Source organism: Pseudorca crassidens, chromosome 9 (genome assembly GCF_039906515.1).
Source record: "Pseudorca crassidens isolate mPseCra1 chromosome 9, mPseCra1.hap1, whole genome shotgun sequence".
Classification (NCBI taxonomy): domain Eukaryota; kingdom Metazoa; phylum Chordata; class Mammalia; order Artiodactyla; family Delphinidae; genus Pseudorca; species Pseudorca crassidens.
The window spans coordinates 43,601,234-43,618,429 of record NC_090304.1 but is presented as its reverse complement, the minus strand read 5'-3'; the positions used below and the strand labels follow the sequence as shown (position 1 = coordinate 43,618,429).

General features: G+C 43.9%; 1 protein-coding gene across 11 annotated transcripts in view; it reads left to right on the top strand.

Annotated features, from left to right (window-relative positions):
• The window catches only part of MICAL2 (microtubule associated monooxygenase, calponin and LIM domain containing 2), a 214,925-nt gene that overhangs the window by 154,332 nt on the left and 43,397 nt on the right, over window positions 1-17,196 (top strand). For all 11 annotated transcript variants that reach the window (XR_010946137.1, XM_067749868.1, XM_067749866.1 and 8 more), the window contains 2 exons: window positions 4,495-4,631; window positions 5,821-7,162. Coding sequence is in view for 10 of the 11 variants with exons in the window: in XM_067749868.1 (XP_067605969.1) it covers window positions 4,495-4,631; window positions 5,821-7,162 (1,479 nt within the window). In the remaining variant the exon portion in view is untranslated. The remainder of the gene's footprint in view (window positions 1-4,494; window positions 4,632-5,820; window positions 7,163-17,196) is intronic.

Genomic DNA, 17,196 nt, shown 5'->3' with positions numbered 1-17,196 from the left:
CTCCCCAGCTCCCCACTCTGGAGTCACAGGGCCTTAGAACTCTACAATTGCACTTGAAAGGGACCTTAGCAGCCATCCGGCTCCAATCTTCTTGAAACGCAGATGAGGAAACTGAGACCTGAGGGCTCTATACACTTTGATTCAGTACACTGGAGTTGGGCTGGGGGCATCAGCTTGACTTCGTGCAGTAATGGGCAAAGCAGTGAAGGAATCCGAAGACACACACACATCGCACACACGCACATACACAAACGCACAAATACACACCGCGCTGCTCCTTTTTCTGAGCAGGTTATGGTCCCGCATCCCAGGGAAGAGCAGGTGGGTGAGGACCAGGGCCCGCGGCGGGTGCCAAGGCAGTGGACTCCCACTAGGGGGCGCAGTGACCGCGTGCCCGGTTGCGCAGCGTCCCAGGGCCAGCATGTTCCTGGCGCTGCCCCAGTTACAGAGCAGAGATTCCATCTCTCCAATCCTGAGAGGGGGCAGGGGCTCTTCATCTGATCCCAAGTCCATCGCTGCCTTCCACCTCCTCCTGCCCCCATGCTCCCTCTCCGGACCTTGCTGTAGGAGGGGTAGACCCAGGAAAACCTGGGGTTAGATGAAGGCTTCTTAAAAGAAACACTGGAGATGGAATAGCGTGCTAATTTAGTTGACTCCTGCCTGCTGAGTCAACGCTGACTCCTGGCCAGTGAGTCATTCTCTGCAACCCCTAGACCTGCGGCCCTTTTCACTCGGGCCAGGCTGGGACAATGGGCACTTCTGGAACAGGACCAGGGCACACCTGAGTCGGCCACTTCACCTGGGGACCACCTAAAATGACTCTTGAACCATTGTGTGATCCCAGGCAGCGAAGGCGAGGGGAAGGAGGGAATCACCGTTTCCCGAAGGCCTGGGGCAGGCCTTTCCCACGCGTCTCATTTACTCCGCACCTCAGCCCCTCCCCAGTCATGGGAATTCTGCTTCTGTGGATGGGTCCATTTGGGTGCAGATTTCATCCAGTGCTTCCAGCCGACTTCACTGAGTGCCACCAGTGCAAGGGGCCCAGCCCCGCCCTCAAGAAGTTCCTGATCTGGAGTGAGAGCAGGGAGTCTGGCGGGGGACCCTCACAGCAGGGTGTGGGCGCTGGAGAAGGCACAGGAGAGAGGGGGCTGCTAACCAGCGGCCTGGTTTCTCAGCTGTGTCTTTAGTTACCCCAGGAGTATCAGGCGTGGGTTCTCAAGTGCATGTAAAAGCTGGTATGAGGGCAGGCCTTGAGTTTGAATCATTTCTATGGGCTGAGTGCCTAGCATGAGCCTGGTGCAGAAGGGGCACCCAGTCCTTGCTTGCAGAACGAATGAATAAGTGGATGAATGAATGAATGAATGAATGAACGAACAAATGAATGAACAAACTAAAGAACCAGGAACCAAGCTGGCTGAACTGAGTTGAACTCAGTGCAGGAACAAATAGAGAACGTGGGTTAGGCCTGAGCAGGCTGCAGCCCCTAGAGGGTGTTCCAAGACTTTGGGAGGATTTGAGTATTGCCTAAGCTCCAAGTTCTGGGGAGCTGCACCCTGGAATCCCAGTCTTTGTGAAAACCCTCAGAGCCATCTTTTTGGTCATCTTCATTTTGCCCAAAAGGAAACCCATTGGGCAAGGCTGGTCCTGTGGGAGGGAGCAGAGCTTGGGGCACACCAACTCCTCTATTCCTTCACTGCCCTGTTAAGGCTGGCTCTGGCCCCAGCCCCAGGCAAGAGGATGGAGGGGGCTGCGTGCCTGCCCTTATCGCCCTCACCCAGCTGACCATACTCACCAGAATGACCTCTAGGATCAAGGGAAAGGCCTCCATTGCCAGAGGGCCCAGAGAAGAGGCAGCTGACCCAGGAGGGATTTGGGAGGAGCTGTAATCCAGACCCTGATCTGTTCATCGACCTCCTTTGCACAATGGGACTGGAAGGGCCAGTGGCACCCAGGACTGAGGTTCCTGCAGAGGGCAGGGCAGACCTGGCTGGACCATGCTGAGGTTTCAAGCAAAACAAGACAGGGCGAGAAGGACCTGAGTTGGTCAATGAGAACCAAGCCTGTGGGCCGTGAGTTAGAGGAATCCTGGCCAGGGTGGATGTGCAGCACCTCCTACCCCCCGGAACAGGTCAGCCGTTTAGCGGTGCCTTTACTGGACACCACTCACGTGCATGGGAGGAAGGGAAGGGGATGGAATGAATATTTAGCTAGCATGTGGCATTTACTTTGTGCTTTGCACTGGGCACCTCTTTTTATCCCATTTTATTTCTTTAGCTTCCGCATGAAACAGCACTAGGGTTCCCATTTTTCAGATGAAACTGAGGGGTTACGTAACTCAATGTGTCAGGTGGCTGGTGTGGGTGTGACAGGGGTGGGGGTCCCAGGCTCCCCTTTACCATCCTCTGAGGGAAGCCAAAGGCCTCAGGTGGGTGAAATTTCCCATCACCTGTCAGCTGGGCTCCGGCCTCCCCTTCCATTCCTAGGCACTGCCCACCTCCCAGGCAGTGGCTTGAATGGCAGGTGTTTTGCTTCCCCCACCTCCTCAAGCCCCCTGCCCCCAATTTCTATCCTGAAGACAGTCTTGAGGCTCACGTGTGGAGAGAGATCCCACTTGCTGGGTGGGGTTGGGGATTAGACACAGGAGAGGGGGGCAGCTCCCAGGTCATGACCTTGAGAACCCCAAGGCTTTCCTATCAGCTTGGCTCCCAAGGTGTCCTGGCTCTGTGTCGCAGGGTTCCCAGATCGCTCCTCGGGGGAACAAAAAGGCAGTCTGTGGAGCTGAGGGGACTTTGGGACAAGTTCAGGAGTTTGATTCAGGAGGTGGCAGAGAGAGGAGAATGAGGGGGCCAGGAAGAGGAGGAGAAGGAATTCAGCAGGAATTTGGCAAGCTGAGGACAGGAAGCAAGGCAACAACTGGCTCACAACGTTTCCCTTTTTAGGCTCGAACCATCTAATTGGGGGCTGAGAAGGGGGTTCGGGTGACAGGCAGGCCGGCCAGCCGCCCCCACCCCCCACCCAGCGTCAGCTCCTGGCAGCCAGTAGCCTTTGTCCCCAGCAGCTCCTTCCTGCCGCCCTCAGATCTGTTCCCCCAAGTTACCTTTTCCCCTGGAGCGCTTCCCTTGGGGAGCTTGCCGATGGCGTGTGTGGCCAGCTTTTCAGAGCCCGGGCCTGGGACGCAAGCTCTAACGTGCTTGCATTTGTAAGAGGAAAGCAGGACGGAGTACTGACAACCCCCTGTGTGGCTCCGCTGTGCACACGGGTCTGGAAGGAACTCCTCTTGGAGTGAGGCCTGGGTTTAGCCTGGCCTGGGTGGGTCCCAGAGGAGGAACCTCTCAGCCAAAGCTTTGGGGAAACTGAGGCCAGGGGATTGTGTTTAGAGACAAGCTGAAATCTGAAGGCTGGACACCTTGGAGGGAAAGGGAAGTGGGTCAGCTGAGCCGCCAGAAGCAGGAAGTCTGACAGGAGTGGGTCGTTAGAGACAGTGGTCCTGGGAAGTCTCTGTGGAACAGCCTTTATGTGCCAGGAAGGCTAACAGGAGAGCTGGCTGGGCTGAAGGGTCAGACATTGAGTGGGCAAATCCAGAAGTGAGGATGGTGTCTCCTGAATCCCTTTGAGGACCTATTATTGAAACGGTCCAAGAGGGAAACAAAATGCTCGAGAGTTTAGATTAAGGTTACTAGGGGGGCCTGTGTGCGCACGTGTGTGTGTGCACTCATGAGAGAGGGAATGAGATTGATCTTATAGGCGACATCTGTCGGAATTCTGCTGTAACTAGACTAATTGGGTTCAGCTCCCACAGTTCAGGATGAGGCTCGTCCTCGGCCCTGGCCACACTCCTTTCTCCCGTCGAGAAGGACAGCACATGCACTGGCTCTCATTTGTTCCCTGACCCACAGGAGCTTGGCACGAACTCCACTCCATATGCTTCAAATGATTTGATTATAACCTCCCTCCCTTGTGTTCTCTTAAAATCTCAAACTAACCATCTCGTCTGAGAGCCCCGTGATACACATGTGGGAGGAAGAGCCCGTTTCCTGGGCGGTGACTGCCTCTCCTGTCTATGCCCGTGGCGAATGGTCCAGCGTGCATCTTACGGGAAGAGGCCTCAGGTGGTTTATCGACTAAGTGATTTAATGCAGCCCCAGCTCCCCACCACGATGGCTCTAGGGCAAACCTTAGAGGTAGATGTCCGTTTCCCGGAAACAGCCTGGAGACCCCTGTTCTCACTCTCGGGGACATTCTCACGTGTGTGTGAGACACAGTGGTTCTTGGACTTTTCGTCCTGGGACCTACTTCCCCCGCAGGAGCCTGTTCAACACTCCTATGCCTGTTCTTCCAAGTCCCAAGCAGTGGGCTCCGGGGCCTCTGAATCCGTCTCTGGCATCTTCCTCCTTCTGACTCTATAGAGAGGAGCTTCACTGAAAACCTCCTCTTTTCCTGATAAAATAAGGAAGCTACAAGTCTGTAATGGAGAGCGTGTTCTGTCCTTGGTAGATATGACACCAGTGAACAACAAAAGACCTATGGCGCCTCCAAAGGAAGCTTCTCCTTCCCCTTCGCCTTCGCCTTCTCTGCCGTCTTCTTCTTCAGCTGGCGTCCCACACGCTCTGGATAGCTTCTCCCCGCCTCAGGTAAGTGCCCTCAGGGCCCTGCGCAGGTGGAGGACGACAAGCTGCCTGTACTCCTCCCACTTCCACACTGAGCTCTGGATTCCCAGCACCCTTGGGTCACCCCAGGTGCACAGCCAGGGCCAGAGGGATGCTCTGTCAGGAGTCCACCCCACACCTCTTCACTCGTCCATTCCACGAAAGTGCACCCTGCTCCTTCTCAGCCACGGAGGGCACAGCCACCCACTCGTTCAGCAGACTTTACAGGGCATGGGATCTGAGAGCTGCTAGGGCTTGTGCTCTGCCCTTGAGGGCCTCACAGAGGGGGTAGAGGAGCTGGCAGCTGTAGGATGGCAGGCACAGAACGCAGGGTACCTTTGGTAGCAGCTGAGGACCTTGGAAGCAACACCCCCTTGAATAGAAAATGGCATCACCGAGACAGTCATGGTTGGACTCTTTCCTTCAATATGGGTTTATCAAGCCTCTATTACCTGCCAGACCTTGTTCTAGGCTCTGGGAAGTAGAAGATCTAAGACAGAAAAGTACAGACTCTTGTGAAGCTCCCATGACCAGAGCTCTTGGCAGGGCACAGTCACTGCTTCTCCAGTCTTCTATATTCTCCCTTTGCCAAGGGCCAAGCTCCTGCATGCTAGACATGGCTGCTTTCTCAGTGGTGAGAGGCATGAGTCAGGTTTTGAAGGGTCACTGGAAGATCCTAAAGGCTATCCTGCCACCACAGCTCCAAGCCAGAAGGGTAGCTGTCTACCTTACCTTAATGGTCTCCAAAGAAGAAGCCTTGGTTTCTCGGTTGTTGGAGGAACATACCTATTGGTGGAATGTGCCCTTTAGTAGGGGCCATGGCTGAGCTTCCTTACGTGCCTGGCCACCCACAGGGACCAGGCCAGCCGTCCCCTCACTGGCCCAGGAGCTTGTCAGTGACTTTGCTTTCCTTTCTAGCTTCCTACCCACCTAATCTAAGGCTCAGGAAAGACTGGTCAGTGATATGGGGGCTCTGGGCCAATTCCAGCCCATCCCAAGGCAGCCACTTAGAAGGAAGAGTGGCCCTCTGAAATCATCCTAGGCAGAATTCTTTTTGACTTTGGGTATCCGAGAGAGGAAGGGAGGGGGCTATAGACTGAGATGTGCGTTCCTCATATAAATAAATGCTGGGAACTTCTAAAAATCACTGCTCCTTTTTGCCTGTCCCTTCCAGGTGACAGTTTGCAACCCTCCTTCTCAGGTCTCGAGAGGTCATTTCAGTCCTTCCACCCCAGGCTTTCTGAGGCAAGCCAGAACCCAAGGACCACCCAAGGAAATCCCCCTGCATATCCCTCATGGCCAGGTGCTGGAGCAGACAGAATACTGCCTGGTGAGGCCTGGTGGAGACGGCCTCGAAAGCTCGAGGCCATCCGGCCCTGCAGAGATGGCTTCTGATGGGAGTCAGGAAGCAGAGGCCCCTCCTGTGGGTACCAGAAGCACCCACAGAGGCCCACACCCCACTGGAGGGAAGGACAGGTGCTCGCCAGACCAACAGCTGTCTCCCAGGGCTGGAGAGGACCCTGGAGAAGGGAGTACCAGACCCAGGAGGGGAGAGGAGGGTAGGTCAGAGCTGGCAGAGGAGAAGAAGTCGGGCTTAAAGAAGCTGCTTCTCACTCGGGAGCAGAAGACTAGGTTGCTAGATTGGAATGACTCCAACCCTAAGAGCTTGCGCCTGGAAGCCAGGGTGCGACTTTCCCAGAAAAGCCCCGAGAATGGCCGAGGAGGAGGTGTGCTGAAACCAGTCCGCCCCTTGCTGCTCCCTCGGGCAGTGAGAGAGACCTTACCAGCCCAGAGAGAGGCTCAGGAGAAGATGAGGACCCCAGCTGAACGGACTCCCAGGGAGCAAAGCGTGGCCCCGCCCAAGTCCCCGCTGCGGCTCATAGCCAACGCCATCCGGAGGTCCCTGGAGCCGCTCCTCCCCAATTCCGACAATGGCAGAAAGGCCTGGGCCAAGCTAGAGTCAAAGACTTTGCCCACCAGCCCACCCCACGCTTGCACTCGCTCATTCAACCTTCGGAAAAGCAGCTCCAGTAAAGACTGGGACCAACGGTCCCCCAAGAGAGACATAGCGAGCAGGGCCTCAGCCTTCTTCTCCCTGGGCCCCCCAGCCGCCAGGGCTGCCCAGCCCTCAGCCCCGAGCCCTCCTGACCCTGCCCTCCGCACCCACAGTTTGCCCAACCAGTCATCCAAGACATTTCCTGCACTCGTGTCCCCACCCTGCAGCAAGATCGAAGATGTCCCCACCCTCCTGGAGAAAGTGAGTTTGCAAGAGACCGTCCCAGATGCTTCCAGGGATCCCAAGAAAAAGACCTCACTCTTTTCCTCCCTCAGACTCAAAGACAAATCTTTTGAGAGTTTCCTCCGAGAATCCAGACCAAGAAAGGACCTGCAAGACCTCTTCAGCAGCCCCAAGGGGAAGGTGCCGCCCATGGGCAATGCCCAGCCCCCAGAGAAGCTGGTCAATGGCACCTGTCTGGGGCAGGGGGTCCCTCCTCCTTCTCCAGAGAAAGATGCAAGTAAGTGGCTCTCTCCTAACAAAAGTCTACCGTTCATGCCGGGCAATTAGTTATTGGGTTAACAAGCAGGCATCTTTCATCTCTTTTTGCTTCTCAAATTAAATTCTGACAAAAGTAGGAAAACTTGAATTTAGAAAATTTGAAAAAAGTCTGAAAAAATTAAATGTGAAATTACGTTCTAGAAAGTTTTGGAAGAGGCAAAGAATCAACCATAATTCCGCTACTTTCCCACTCATTGACCATATGAATATTTTTCACTATTATACATAAAATTTTATCTTTTAAAGCAACATTATATCATAGCTATTAAGCCAGTTACCTCATAGTCTACAGAAATGTGATATAATGGCTGTAGAATATTCTGTCTAGTGTTTATGTTATTATTTAATGAACTATTTTCTTATCGTTTAACACATATATATATGAATATATTTATATTTTATATATGGTATTGAATGAACATTTTTATGCATATAGCTTTTTCTCTTCTTTGAGTTATATTTTTTTAGGATAGGTTCTAAGAAATGGAATTACTAGTTGAAAAGTGTGAGTTTTTTAAGATTCTTAACTGACACTGACAAATTGTTTTTTAAAAGAGAATTGTACGGGTAAAGACTATATAGGTTCTTTCTGTGTTATTTCTTCCAACGGCGTGTTGTAAATTTCAATTAAAACAAGGGGAAGGTACCAGTTTATATTTCACCATTAATGAGAGTACCCTTTTCACCACACTGTTACCTGCATTCAGTATCATATTTTTTCAGTGTTGCTATTTTACTAGTCAAGAAAATGGTGTCTCTTTTAAACTTGTATTTTTTTTATTACTAGGTTAAACACACGTATGTATATTTGGCTACCAATGGGACCTAAGGCTTTTTTATATTTAAATCCGATTATAATTTTTCAAATTACAAAATTAATTAATATATCAAGAGATCAGAATAATTCAACAATAAGGAAATATTTTTTAAAAGTAACAATCTCTCATATCCTTAGAGACAGTGTAAACACTTTTTTGTTGTTGCTATTTGTTTGATTGCTTTAAACAAACTGATTCTACCATCCCTATTGTTGAGAACTTTTTCTGTATTTCTTTAAACTTTAAAAACATTTAACTTTTATTTTGAAACTTCAGTTTTCAAGCAAAAAATTATTTCTCTCTTTTGGTGCTTTACTCAAAAAGCTATACAGATTAACGAGAGACTTTATTTTCAGCCAATTCAGGATTAGCATGGACAGGCTGGTGTATAACTGCACCCTTTTTATTACATCATAAAGTTTAATCATGCTGTGCATTTTTTGATAGATAATACATTCACATGGCTCAAAATAAAAGGGTACAAAAGGCACAAAATGAATAGTCCTATCTCCCATCCCTGTCCCTGTCTGTCCCTGAGCCGTCCAGGTCCTATCCCTGATGACAGATACTATTATCAGGTTCTTGGGCATTCTTCCAGACAAAATTTATGAATATATGAGAAAATTTACATATCATATTCTTTCTTTTTTGAACAAATAATAACATGCTAGCATATTGTACATACTTTTTTTGAACTTTTAATTTTATTTTGGAGATCATTCTGTGTTAGTACATAAAGAACTTTCTCCTTCATTTCATAGCTCCATGGTATTCCATTGTGCAGATGTACCAGAATTTACGTAGCCACTCAGTCCCCTGTGATGGAAAGCTTAAGTATTTCAAAATTTTGTTATTGCAAACAGTGCTACAATAATGAAGAACTTGGGCCATTTGGCATATGTGTGAATTTACCTCTGAGATAAATTCCTAGAAGTGGAAGTGCTGGAACACAGTACATGTGAATTGAGAATTTTGATAGATATTGCCAAATGGTCCTCCATCAAAGTGGTGCTGCTTCACCCTCCCCAGCAGCAAAGTATGAGAGTGCTATTTCTACACTGCAGTGCGCTACCCAACTTTAAAAAAAAATCTTTACCAGCCTGATTACAGATTGAGCATCTCTTCATACATTGAAGAGTCATTTGTATTTCCTTTTCTGTGAACTGTTGTTTCTGTCTTTATCTAGTTTTCTGTTGGGTTGTTGGTATTTTTCTTGATAATATGTAGGGACTCTTGTAAAAGGGAAACTTAGCTTTTTTCTTGTGATATAAATTACAAATACTTTTTCCAGCTTCTTGTTTGCGTTTAACTTTGTTTATGGTGATTTTTGCCACATAAAATTTTACTTTTATATAATAGTTGTAGCAATTTTCCATTTTATGGCTTCTGGGCTTTGTACAATATAATTCAGAAAGAACTTTTTCTAAGTTTATGGACAAAGTTTCTTATTTTTTTACATTTATATGTTTATATCAAGAAATTACCCTAGTATAAAATGTGAGCTATGGATCCAACCTTCTTTTTTTAGATGTCTCTTTGGTTATCCTAAAATAATTTAGTGAATATTCATCTTTTCTTCTCTTATGTGAGATGACATCTTTATCATAGATCAGATTCCTGTACTTGGACTGATTTCCACACCATCTATTATATTCTATTGAGTTGTCTGTTATGTATCAGTTCCATACTGTTTTGATTATTTTCCTTTATATATTTAAAAAATTCTGTATTTTACCATCTGGTAGGAAGAGTATTTCATTATTGATCTTCTCTTTCAAAACTTTCCTGGCTCTTCTTGCTTCTTTGATATTCTATATGGACTTAGCATTAGCTTGCCTATGTACCCCCAAAATGCTGTGAGTACTTTTATGGGATTAAGTTTACAAACTAACTCGGTGAGAATTTACAACCTTATGATATGAATTGCCTTTCCATTTGCCCATATCTTTTTTTGTGACCCTCTGGAATATTCTAAAGTTTATATCATACAGATCTTGCATATTTATTGTTAAGTTTATTACTAGATATGTTTGTTTTTGTTATAAATAAGATATTTTCCATTTTATCCTCCTACTGTTGTGTATATGAAATTTATTGATTTCTGTATAGTAATTTTTGACCCATCCATTTTTACTAAATTCTCTTTGCTTGTAAATGTTTTTCAATGACTTCTCCTAGGTCCTCCCCAAATATACAGTCATAACATCTACAAATAATGATAATTTTACCTCTTGTTTTTAAGTTGTGTAGCACTAACTTATTTTGTTTCCTAGTTTCTTTGGTTTCCACCATCTCTAGAACAATATTAAGGTAGTGATAATGGTTTCTATATTGTATTCTGAACTTTAATGAGAATGCATCTCATTAAATGTTTTCCCATTTAAGCATGGTGCTGGCTTCTGGGTTGACCCAGATATATTTTGAGAAAATACCCATCTAGTCCTGTTTTAAATCATGAATGGATGTTGAATTTTTTTAAATGTTAGCACAATTTGAGATGACTGCATGATTTTTGCTCCATAGTTTAATTAATAGTATGAATTGTGTAATGGATTCGCTGATACTGAACCATCCTTGTATTGCTGAAATAAATACCACTCAGTCATGGTGTCTTATTATTTAATATACTTTTCTGTTCTGTTTGCTGATATTTTATTTAAGATTTTTGCATCAAATTCATAGTGAGATTAGCCTTTAGTTTACTTACATCCTATTTATATGACTTCTGTATGTGCTGATTAGAATAAGTTGCGGTAAATGTGTTTTCCTGATTTATTTTCCACGGAGGGCTGCCTTCATTTATATTCATTAGGAAGTGGTGTGACTTCCTTAGCTTGGAACAGAATGGGAGTGCAGAATGGAATTAGGTTAAAGCTGACCAGCTCTGAAAATAGTACCTGGACCCATCGCATAGAAGAGCTTTGTGTTTCTGAGGTGTTCTTAAGTCAGTATCCTAAGAATGTAAAGATTTTACCTACCCTATCAGATAAGGCCCATTAGTTTCCTTGTATTTCCCTGCCCTCGCCCAGCCTACCAATCACAAATACACACACACACACACACACACACACACACACACACACACACACACAGAGCTCACTTAACTTCCTGCACACTTCCGTGCAATGGAGAGAGAAAACAGTATTGAAACGGAGAGTGAGAAACTTTCAAAATTTATTCAAATGGAAATACCTCAGATTTATGATCACTTGAATAAAGAGCCAGCTGAAATTTAATTTTTCTCATTTTTACAACACACCTTGCCAGGTAAATTATTGGTAAACATAAACTTCTCAGAGTCTTTTACTTGGGGGCATAAACTGACTTCAAGCACTTACCAGTGCCAATTTTATACCAACAATTTTAATGCTAATTATTGCTCCTCTATGTAGTTAAACAAAGCACCCTGAGAACCTCTCTTTTAAAATTTTTGTGTAAAATATTTATTGCAGTATAAAATACATGCACAAATATTAAGTACAAAACTGATGAATTTTTGCAAAGTGCACATTTGTGTAATCACCTTGGAGATCAAGATATAGAACACTACCAGCATTCAGAAGACTCCCTCATGCTTCCTCCCAAATATATGTGCCACCCAACAAAAGTGCGTACCATCTGACTTCTGTCATCTTAGATTATTTTTGCAATTTTTTGACTTTATAAATTTGAATCATTCAGTCTTGTGGTAGGCAAAATTCTGAGAGGACCCCATGCTGCCTGCCTCCCATGTTCTTGCCCTGTGTACTCTCGTCCTCTTGAGTATGGTGGAATGTGAATATGGTGGCTCTCACTCCTGTGCTTAGGGTATGGGGTTTTGCAATTGTAATTAAGTTCCAAGACAACTGAGTTTGAGTTCATCAAAAGGGAAATGGGTAGGCCTAACGTAATCGGGTGAGCCCTTAACAAGGACTGGGCCCTTCCCGAAGTCAGAAATTCAAAGCATGAGAAAAACATGGTCCTGCTGGCCTCAAAGGAGTTACCTGTCATGCAGTGAGAGAACTTATGAGCAGGAGGCTTCTAGGAGCTACAACCAGCTGACAGCCAGCAAGAAAACGGACCCCGTGTCCTACAACCACTAGGAACTGAATTCTGCCAACAATCTGAATGAGCTGGAAGAGAACCCTTAGCTGCAAATGAGACCCCAACCCAGTGGACACCTTGACTGCAGCTTTGGGAGACACTGAGCAGAGGACCCAGTGGAGCCAGGCCTGCACTTCTGACCTACATGACTATGAGATAATCAGTAGGTGCTATTGTAAGCTGCTATGGTGTTCACTGCTCCCACAACAATAGAAAACTAATACAAGTACGTGCTGTTTTGTGCCTGGCTTCTTTCACTAAACGTTAAGGGGGATGTATCCACGTCCATATGCGTAGCAGTGGTTTCCTCTTTTCCACCACCTCATTTTATTCGCTTGTATGTGTATCCATGTCCATATGCGTAGCAGTGGTTTCCTCTTTTCCACCACCTCATTTTATTCGCTTGTATGAATATGACACTCTTTACTGGTGCATTCTGACGCTGGGCACTTAGGTTGTTTTCAGTTGTTTTTATTGTGAAGAATGCTGCTTTCAGCACCCTTATACATAGTGTTTCTGTTGGGTATTGTCAAAGATAAACAAAGCCAGATACTAGTTAAAGTGGTAAGGACAGAGTTTAATTAGTAATTTATTGTTACAGTAGGTAAGAGAGTTCAGTATGAACTGAACTCAGCTTCGATTTTGCCAGAGGTGGCTGGGTGTTTGACAGGGAGAATGAGGGAATAGGGAGAGGGGTGAGTGGGGTCTCAGTAGAGTCAGGGAAGTGAAAAGTTCTACACGGTCGGTTAGTGTAAATGCTGGTTAGGTCAGCTGGGTCTGTTAGCTGGCAGTGATTGAAGTTAGGATTCTATCCTCCCCCAGAAACTGGGAGACTGAGGCCCTATCCTTCCTGGTGATTGCATTTGAAAGGACTGGCTTTCTGGTCCTCCTGAGTGGTAGGAGATACATATACATCTCAAAGGGACGGAAGAAGCATTGACAGTTGTAAGCCCTTTTTAGTAAAGGCTCTAAGAAAGTGTGGTCAGGAGCCTATAGACAGGTGTTGGCTAAAACAAACAGTAAATTCATTTGTCAGTCTTGAGTTTTCTCAGGCAGGTACTTTAAGGGGGACTGGGTCATCCTAGGGATGTGGCCTTGAACTGTTAGAAACTGCCAGTGTTTAAGTCTTTCAGTGTAGGAAGAAGAGGGTGGGCTAAACTATTTGTGTTGAGAGCCTAGTTGCTACGGGCCAAGTTTGAGGTCTAGTCGAGGGGGCTCAGGTGAGCTTGGCTAGAGTATGGGCGAAGAGAGAATCTCTGTCAGTACGTACCTGGGAGTGAATTGCTAGGTCCTGGGGTTAGGCGTGATTGGTTTGCTTTAGTAGGTACTGTCAAATGGTTTTCCAAAGTGGTTGTGCCAATGTGTATACCCTCCAGCAGGAACCGAGAGCTCCCCTTGACCTACATCCTTGAGAACACTCCATAGTTTCAGTTTTGTTTTGTTTTGTTGATGTCACCATTTTTATGGGCGTGTGGTGGTATCTTATGGTTTTAATTGGCATTTACCTGATAATGATGTTGCACTACTGTTCACATGCTTATGTAGATATTTTCTTGTATGATATCTCTATTCAAGTCTTTTGTCCATACTTTCATTATGTAGTCAGCGCTTTCCTTATTGGTTTGTAATCTGTGTAGATTCTGGATATAAGTCCTTTGTCAGATATATGTATATATAAAACATCTTCTCCCACTCTTCCACTAACTTTTTCACTCTAAAGGTGTTTTTGATAAACAAAGGCACTTATTTTAATAAAGCCAAATTTATCAATATTTTCCCTTATTGTTGTTGATTTTTGCATCCTGTTTATGAGATCTTCCCTATCCTGAGGTCACAAAGATACTGTTGTGTGTTACCTTCTGGAATTGCACTGCCCAATAGGGTAGCCACTATTTCACACTTGAGATAGGGCTAGTGTGAGTAAGGAATTGAATTTTTAATTTTATTTATGTTAATGGATTTAAATTTTAAAACTGAAGCTGTATAAAATATTTTTCTATTCAACTCAACTTTTCTCTTTTGATAGGATTACATTTCACTTTAATTATTGAAAATGTATTGTCTAAACCAAGATGTGCTCATTCCAAGAAGCTCTCATTGTCTGGTTCACAAAATGCCCCTGGCCAGATGCTCAGCATCAAAGACATAAGGGCCTTGAAAGTTCTAACAAGCCAGAAAAGGGTTGATGTTCCCCTCCGTGGAAAGTAGCACTGGCCTTCAGCAGCACAGACATTCCCGTTTGGTTAAGCCACAGCTTACTCTTGGGCTGGGAGTCCTTGTGGGGGAAAGTTGTAGATGTTTACAAATTCAAGCCCATGTTTAAAACCATTCAAGGGCTTCCCTGTTGGCACAGTGGTTAAGAATCCACCTGCCAATGCAGGGGACACGGGTTTGAGCCCTGGTCTGGGAAGATCCCACATGCTGCGAAGCAGCTAAGCCCATGCACCACAACTACTAAGCCTGTGCTCTGCAGCCCGTGGTCTGTAACAAGAAAAGCCACCGCAATGAGAAGCCCACTCACCGCAACAAAGAGTAGCCCCTGCTCACTGCAACTAGAGAAAGCCCGCGCACAGCAACAAAGACCCAACGCAGCCAAAAATAAATAAATAAATATTTTAAAATTTTAAAAAACCATACAAATACTTCCAAAATATTAAAGTTATATCTGAAAACCATTTGTATGGTTCTTTCCATAAATTTCAAAGGTCAGTAACTATTATTTTGGTGCATATAGCGGGCTGTACCAAGTAATCTCTCCCCTTTAGCATCCCGGCAAATCATCCCAGGTAAACTGGTTATTACTTCAGTCACTTATTTATCACCAGTGATGAGTTTCATTTTGGGAGTGCATGTAATTTTTATAAAATTTACCTTGTTTTCCACAAATCTTTTCCACAAATAAAGGAGCTATATATGAAAAAAAAAAAACAAGAAACAAGATGTGCTGTAAGTATAAAATATGCACCAGATTCTGAAGACTTAGTTTGAATGAAATAATGTAAAAGATCTCATTAATATTTTTATATTTGATTACACATTGAAATGATAATATTTTTGAAATTTGAGCTAAACATATGATTAAGACTAATTTCATCTGTCTGTTTTTACATTTTTTAATGTGGCTACTAGAAAATTATAAATGACATACATGGCTCATGTTGGATTTCTATTGTACAACACTGTTATAGAAGCTTTATTATTTTATCTTTCATAATTAAGTCTATGACCAACGTAAGATAGATTTTTGTATATTCTGTGAGGTAGGGTGAGTGTTTATTTTTTTTCCATGTTGTTATCCAGTTGATTCAGCAGCATTTATTTAAAAAGCCATCTCTTTCCCCCACTTCATTGCAGTGACACTTTTGTCATTAATGAGGCAGGTTCATTTTTGAACCTTCTATTCATTTCCACTGGTTTGTCTGTCCTCGCACCTGAATCGCGCTGTTTTCATTATGTGGTTTTATAATAAATCTTCATAGTCTGAAGTAAATTCTCCACTTTGTTCTTCAAGATGGTTTGATATTCTTGGCCTTTTGCATTTCCATATGACTTACAGAATCAACTCATCAATTTCCACAAAAATATTTTCTGGGCATATGACTAGTATTGCATTGACTCCAGAGATAAATTTGGAGAAAATTAACATCTTCATAATAGTAAGTCTTCAAATCCCTGGACATGATACATTCCTAAAGACTTCTGCAATTTCTGTCGGTGTTTTGTAGTTGTAGTGATCTTGCACAATTTTCATTACATATATTCCCTGGTGTTCAACTTTTGTGTGTGCAGTTAAAATGATACAGTTTAAAATTGATTAATTTAGAGACATTTGATAGCTTTAGAATATTGTGTCTTCTGATCTGAGAACACACTATAACCCTCTATTTAGTCAGAGTTCATAAAAATTCTGGTTATAAGTCCTTTACCAGATATGTGTTTACAAATATTTTCTCCCAGCTAGTGGATTGTCTTTTCATTTTCGTCATCCAAAGAACAGCAGTTTTTAATTTGATGAAGTCAAATTAATTAATTTTTTAAATAATTTGAATTAGATTTAAGAAATCTTTCTAAACCCAAAGTTACTAAGGCTTTCTCCTATGTTTTCTCTCAGAAGTTTTACAGTTTTTAGCTTTTGGGCTTAAGTCTATAATCCAATTCTAATTAATTTCTTATAGTAAATAAAAGTCAAAGTTTTTTGCCCATACATATCCAATTTTTAAAGCACCACTTGTTAAAAAGTCTCTTCTTCCCCCACTGTGTTACAATGTCATCTTTACAGATAATCAGTTGACTATATACGTGTGGGTTTACCTCTGCTCTCTACTCTGTTCCATTGATCTGTATGTTTATCCTTATACTCTCTTGATTACTAGAGATTTAGAGTAAGTCTTGCAAATAGGTAGTGGGAGTCCTCAAATTTTGTTCTTAAAAGTTATTTTGGCTATTCTAGGTCTTTTGTGTTTCCATAAAAATTTTAAATTTAGCTAGTCAATTCCTACCAAATAAGCCTGCTGGAATTTTGATTGGGACTGTTTTTAGTCTCTAAATAATTTGGGAACAATTGATACCTACTGAGTCTTTCAGTCCATGGAGATGCAATATCTCTTAATTTATTTAGGTTTTCTTAGTTTTCAGTGTGTAGTTCCTGCGCATATTTTGTTAAATGTATCCCTTAAGAATTTCACAGTTTGTTGTGTTACTACTGTAAATGGAGTGGCTTTCTTAATTTTGATTTTCAGTTGCTCATTGTTAATATGTAGAAACGCAATTGACTTTTTCTATTGTCCTTGCTAACATCACTTATTATTCTAGTAGCTTTTTTGTGAGATTTTCTACGCAGATAATCATGTTGTCTGAAAATAAAGACGGTTTGACATCCTCCTTTCCAGTTTGTATACCTTTTATTTAACTTTCTTGTACTGCCTGGGACCCCCTATACAGTGCTAAATAGAAGTGGTAATAAATAGATCGTTATCTTTTTAACCCAATATCAGAAGGTTTATCTTTCTATTTGCTGTAGATTATTTTTATAGGTACTCTTTTTATTGGTTATAACATTATGTGCTTAACATGTACAGCATTATATTTTGAC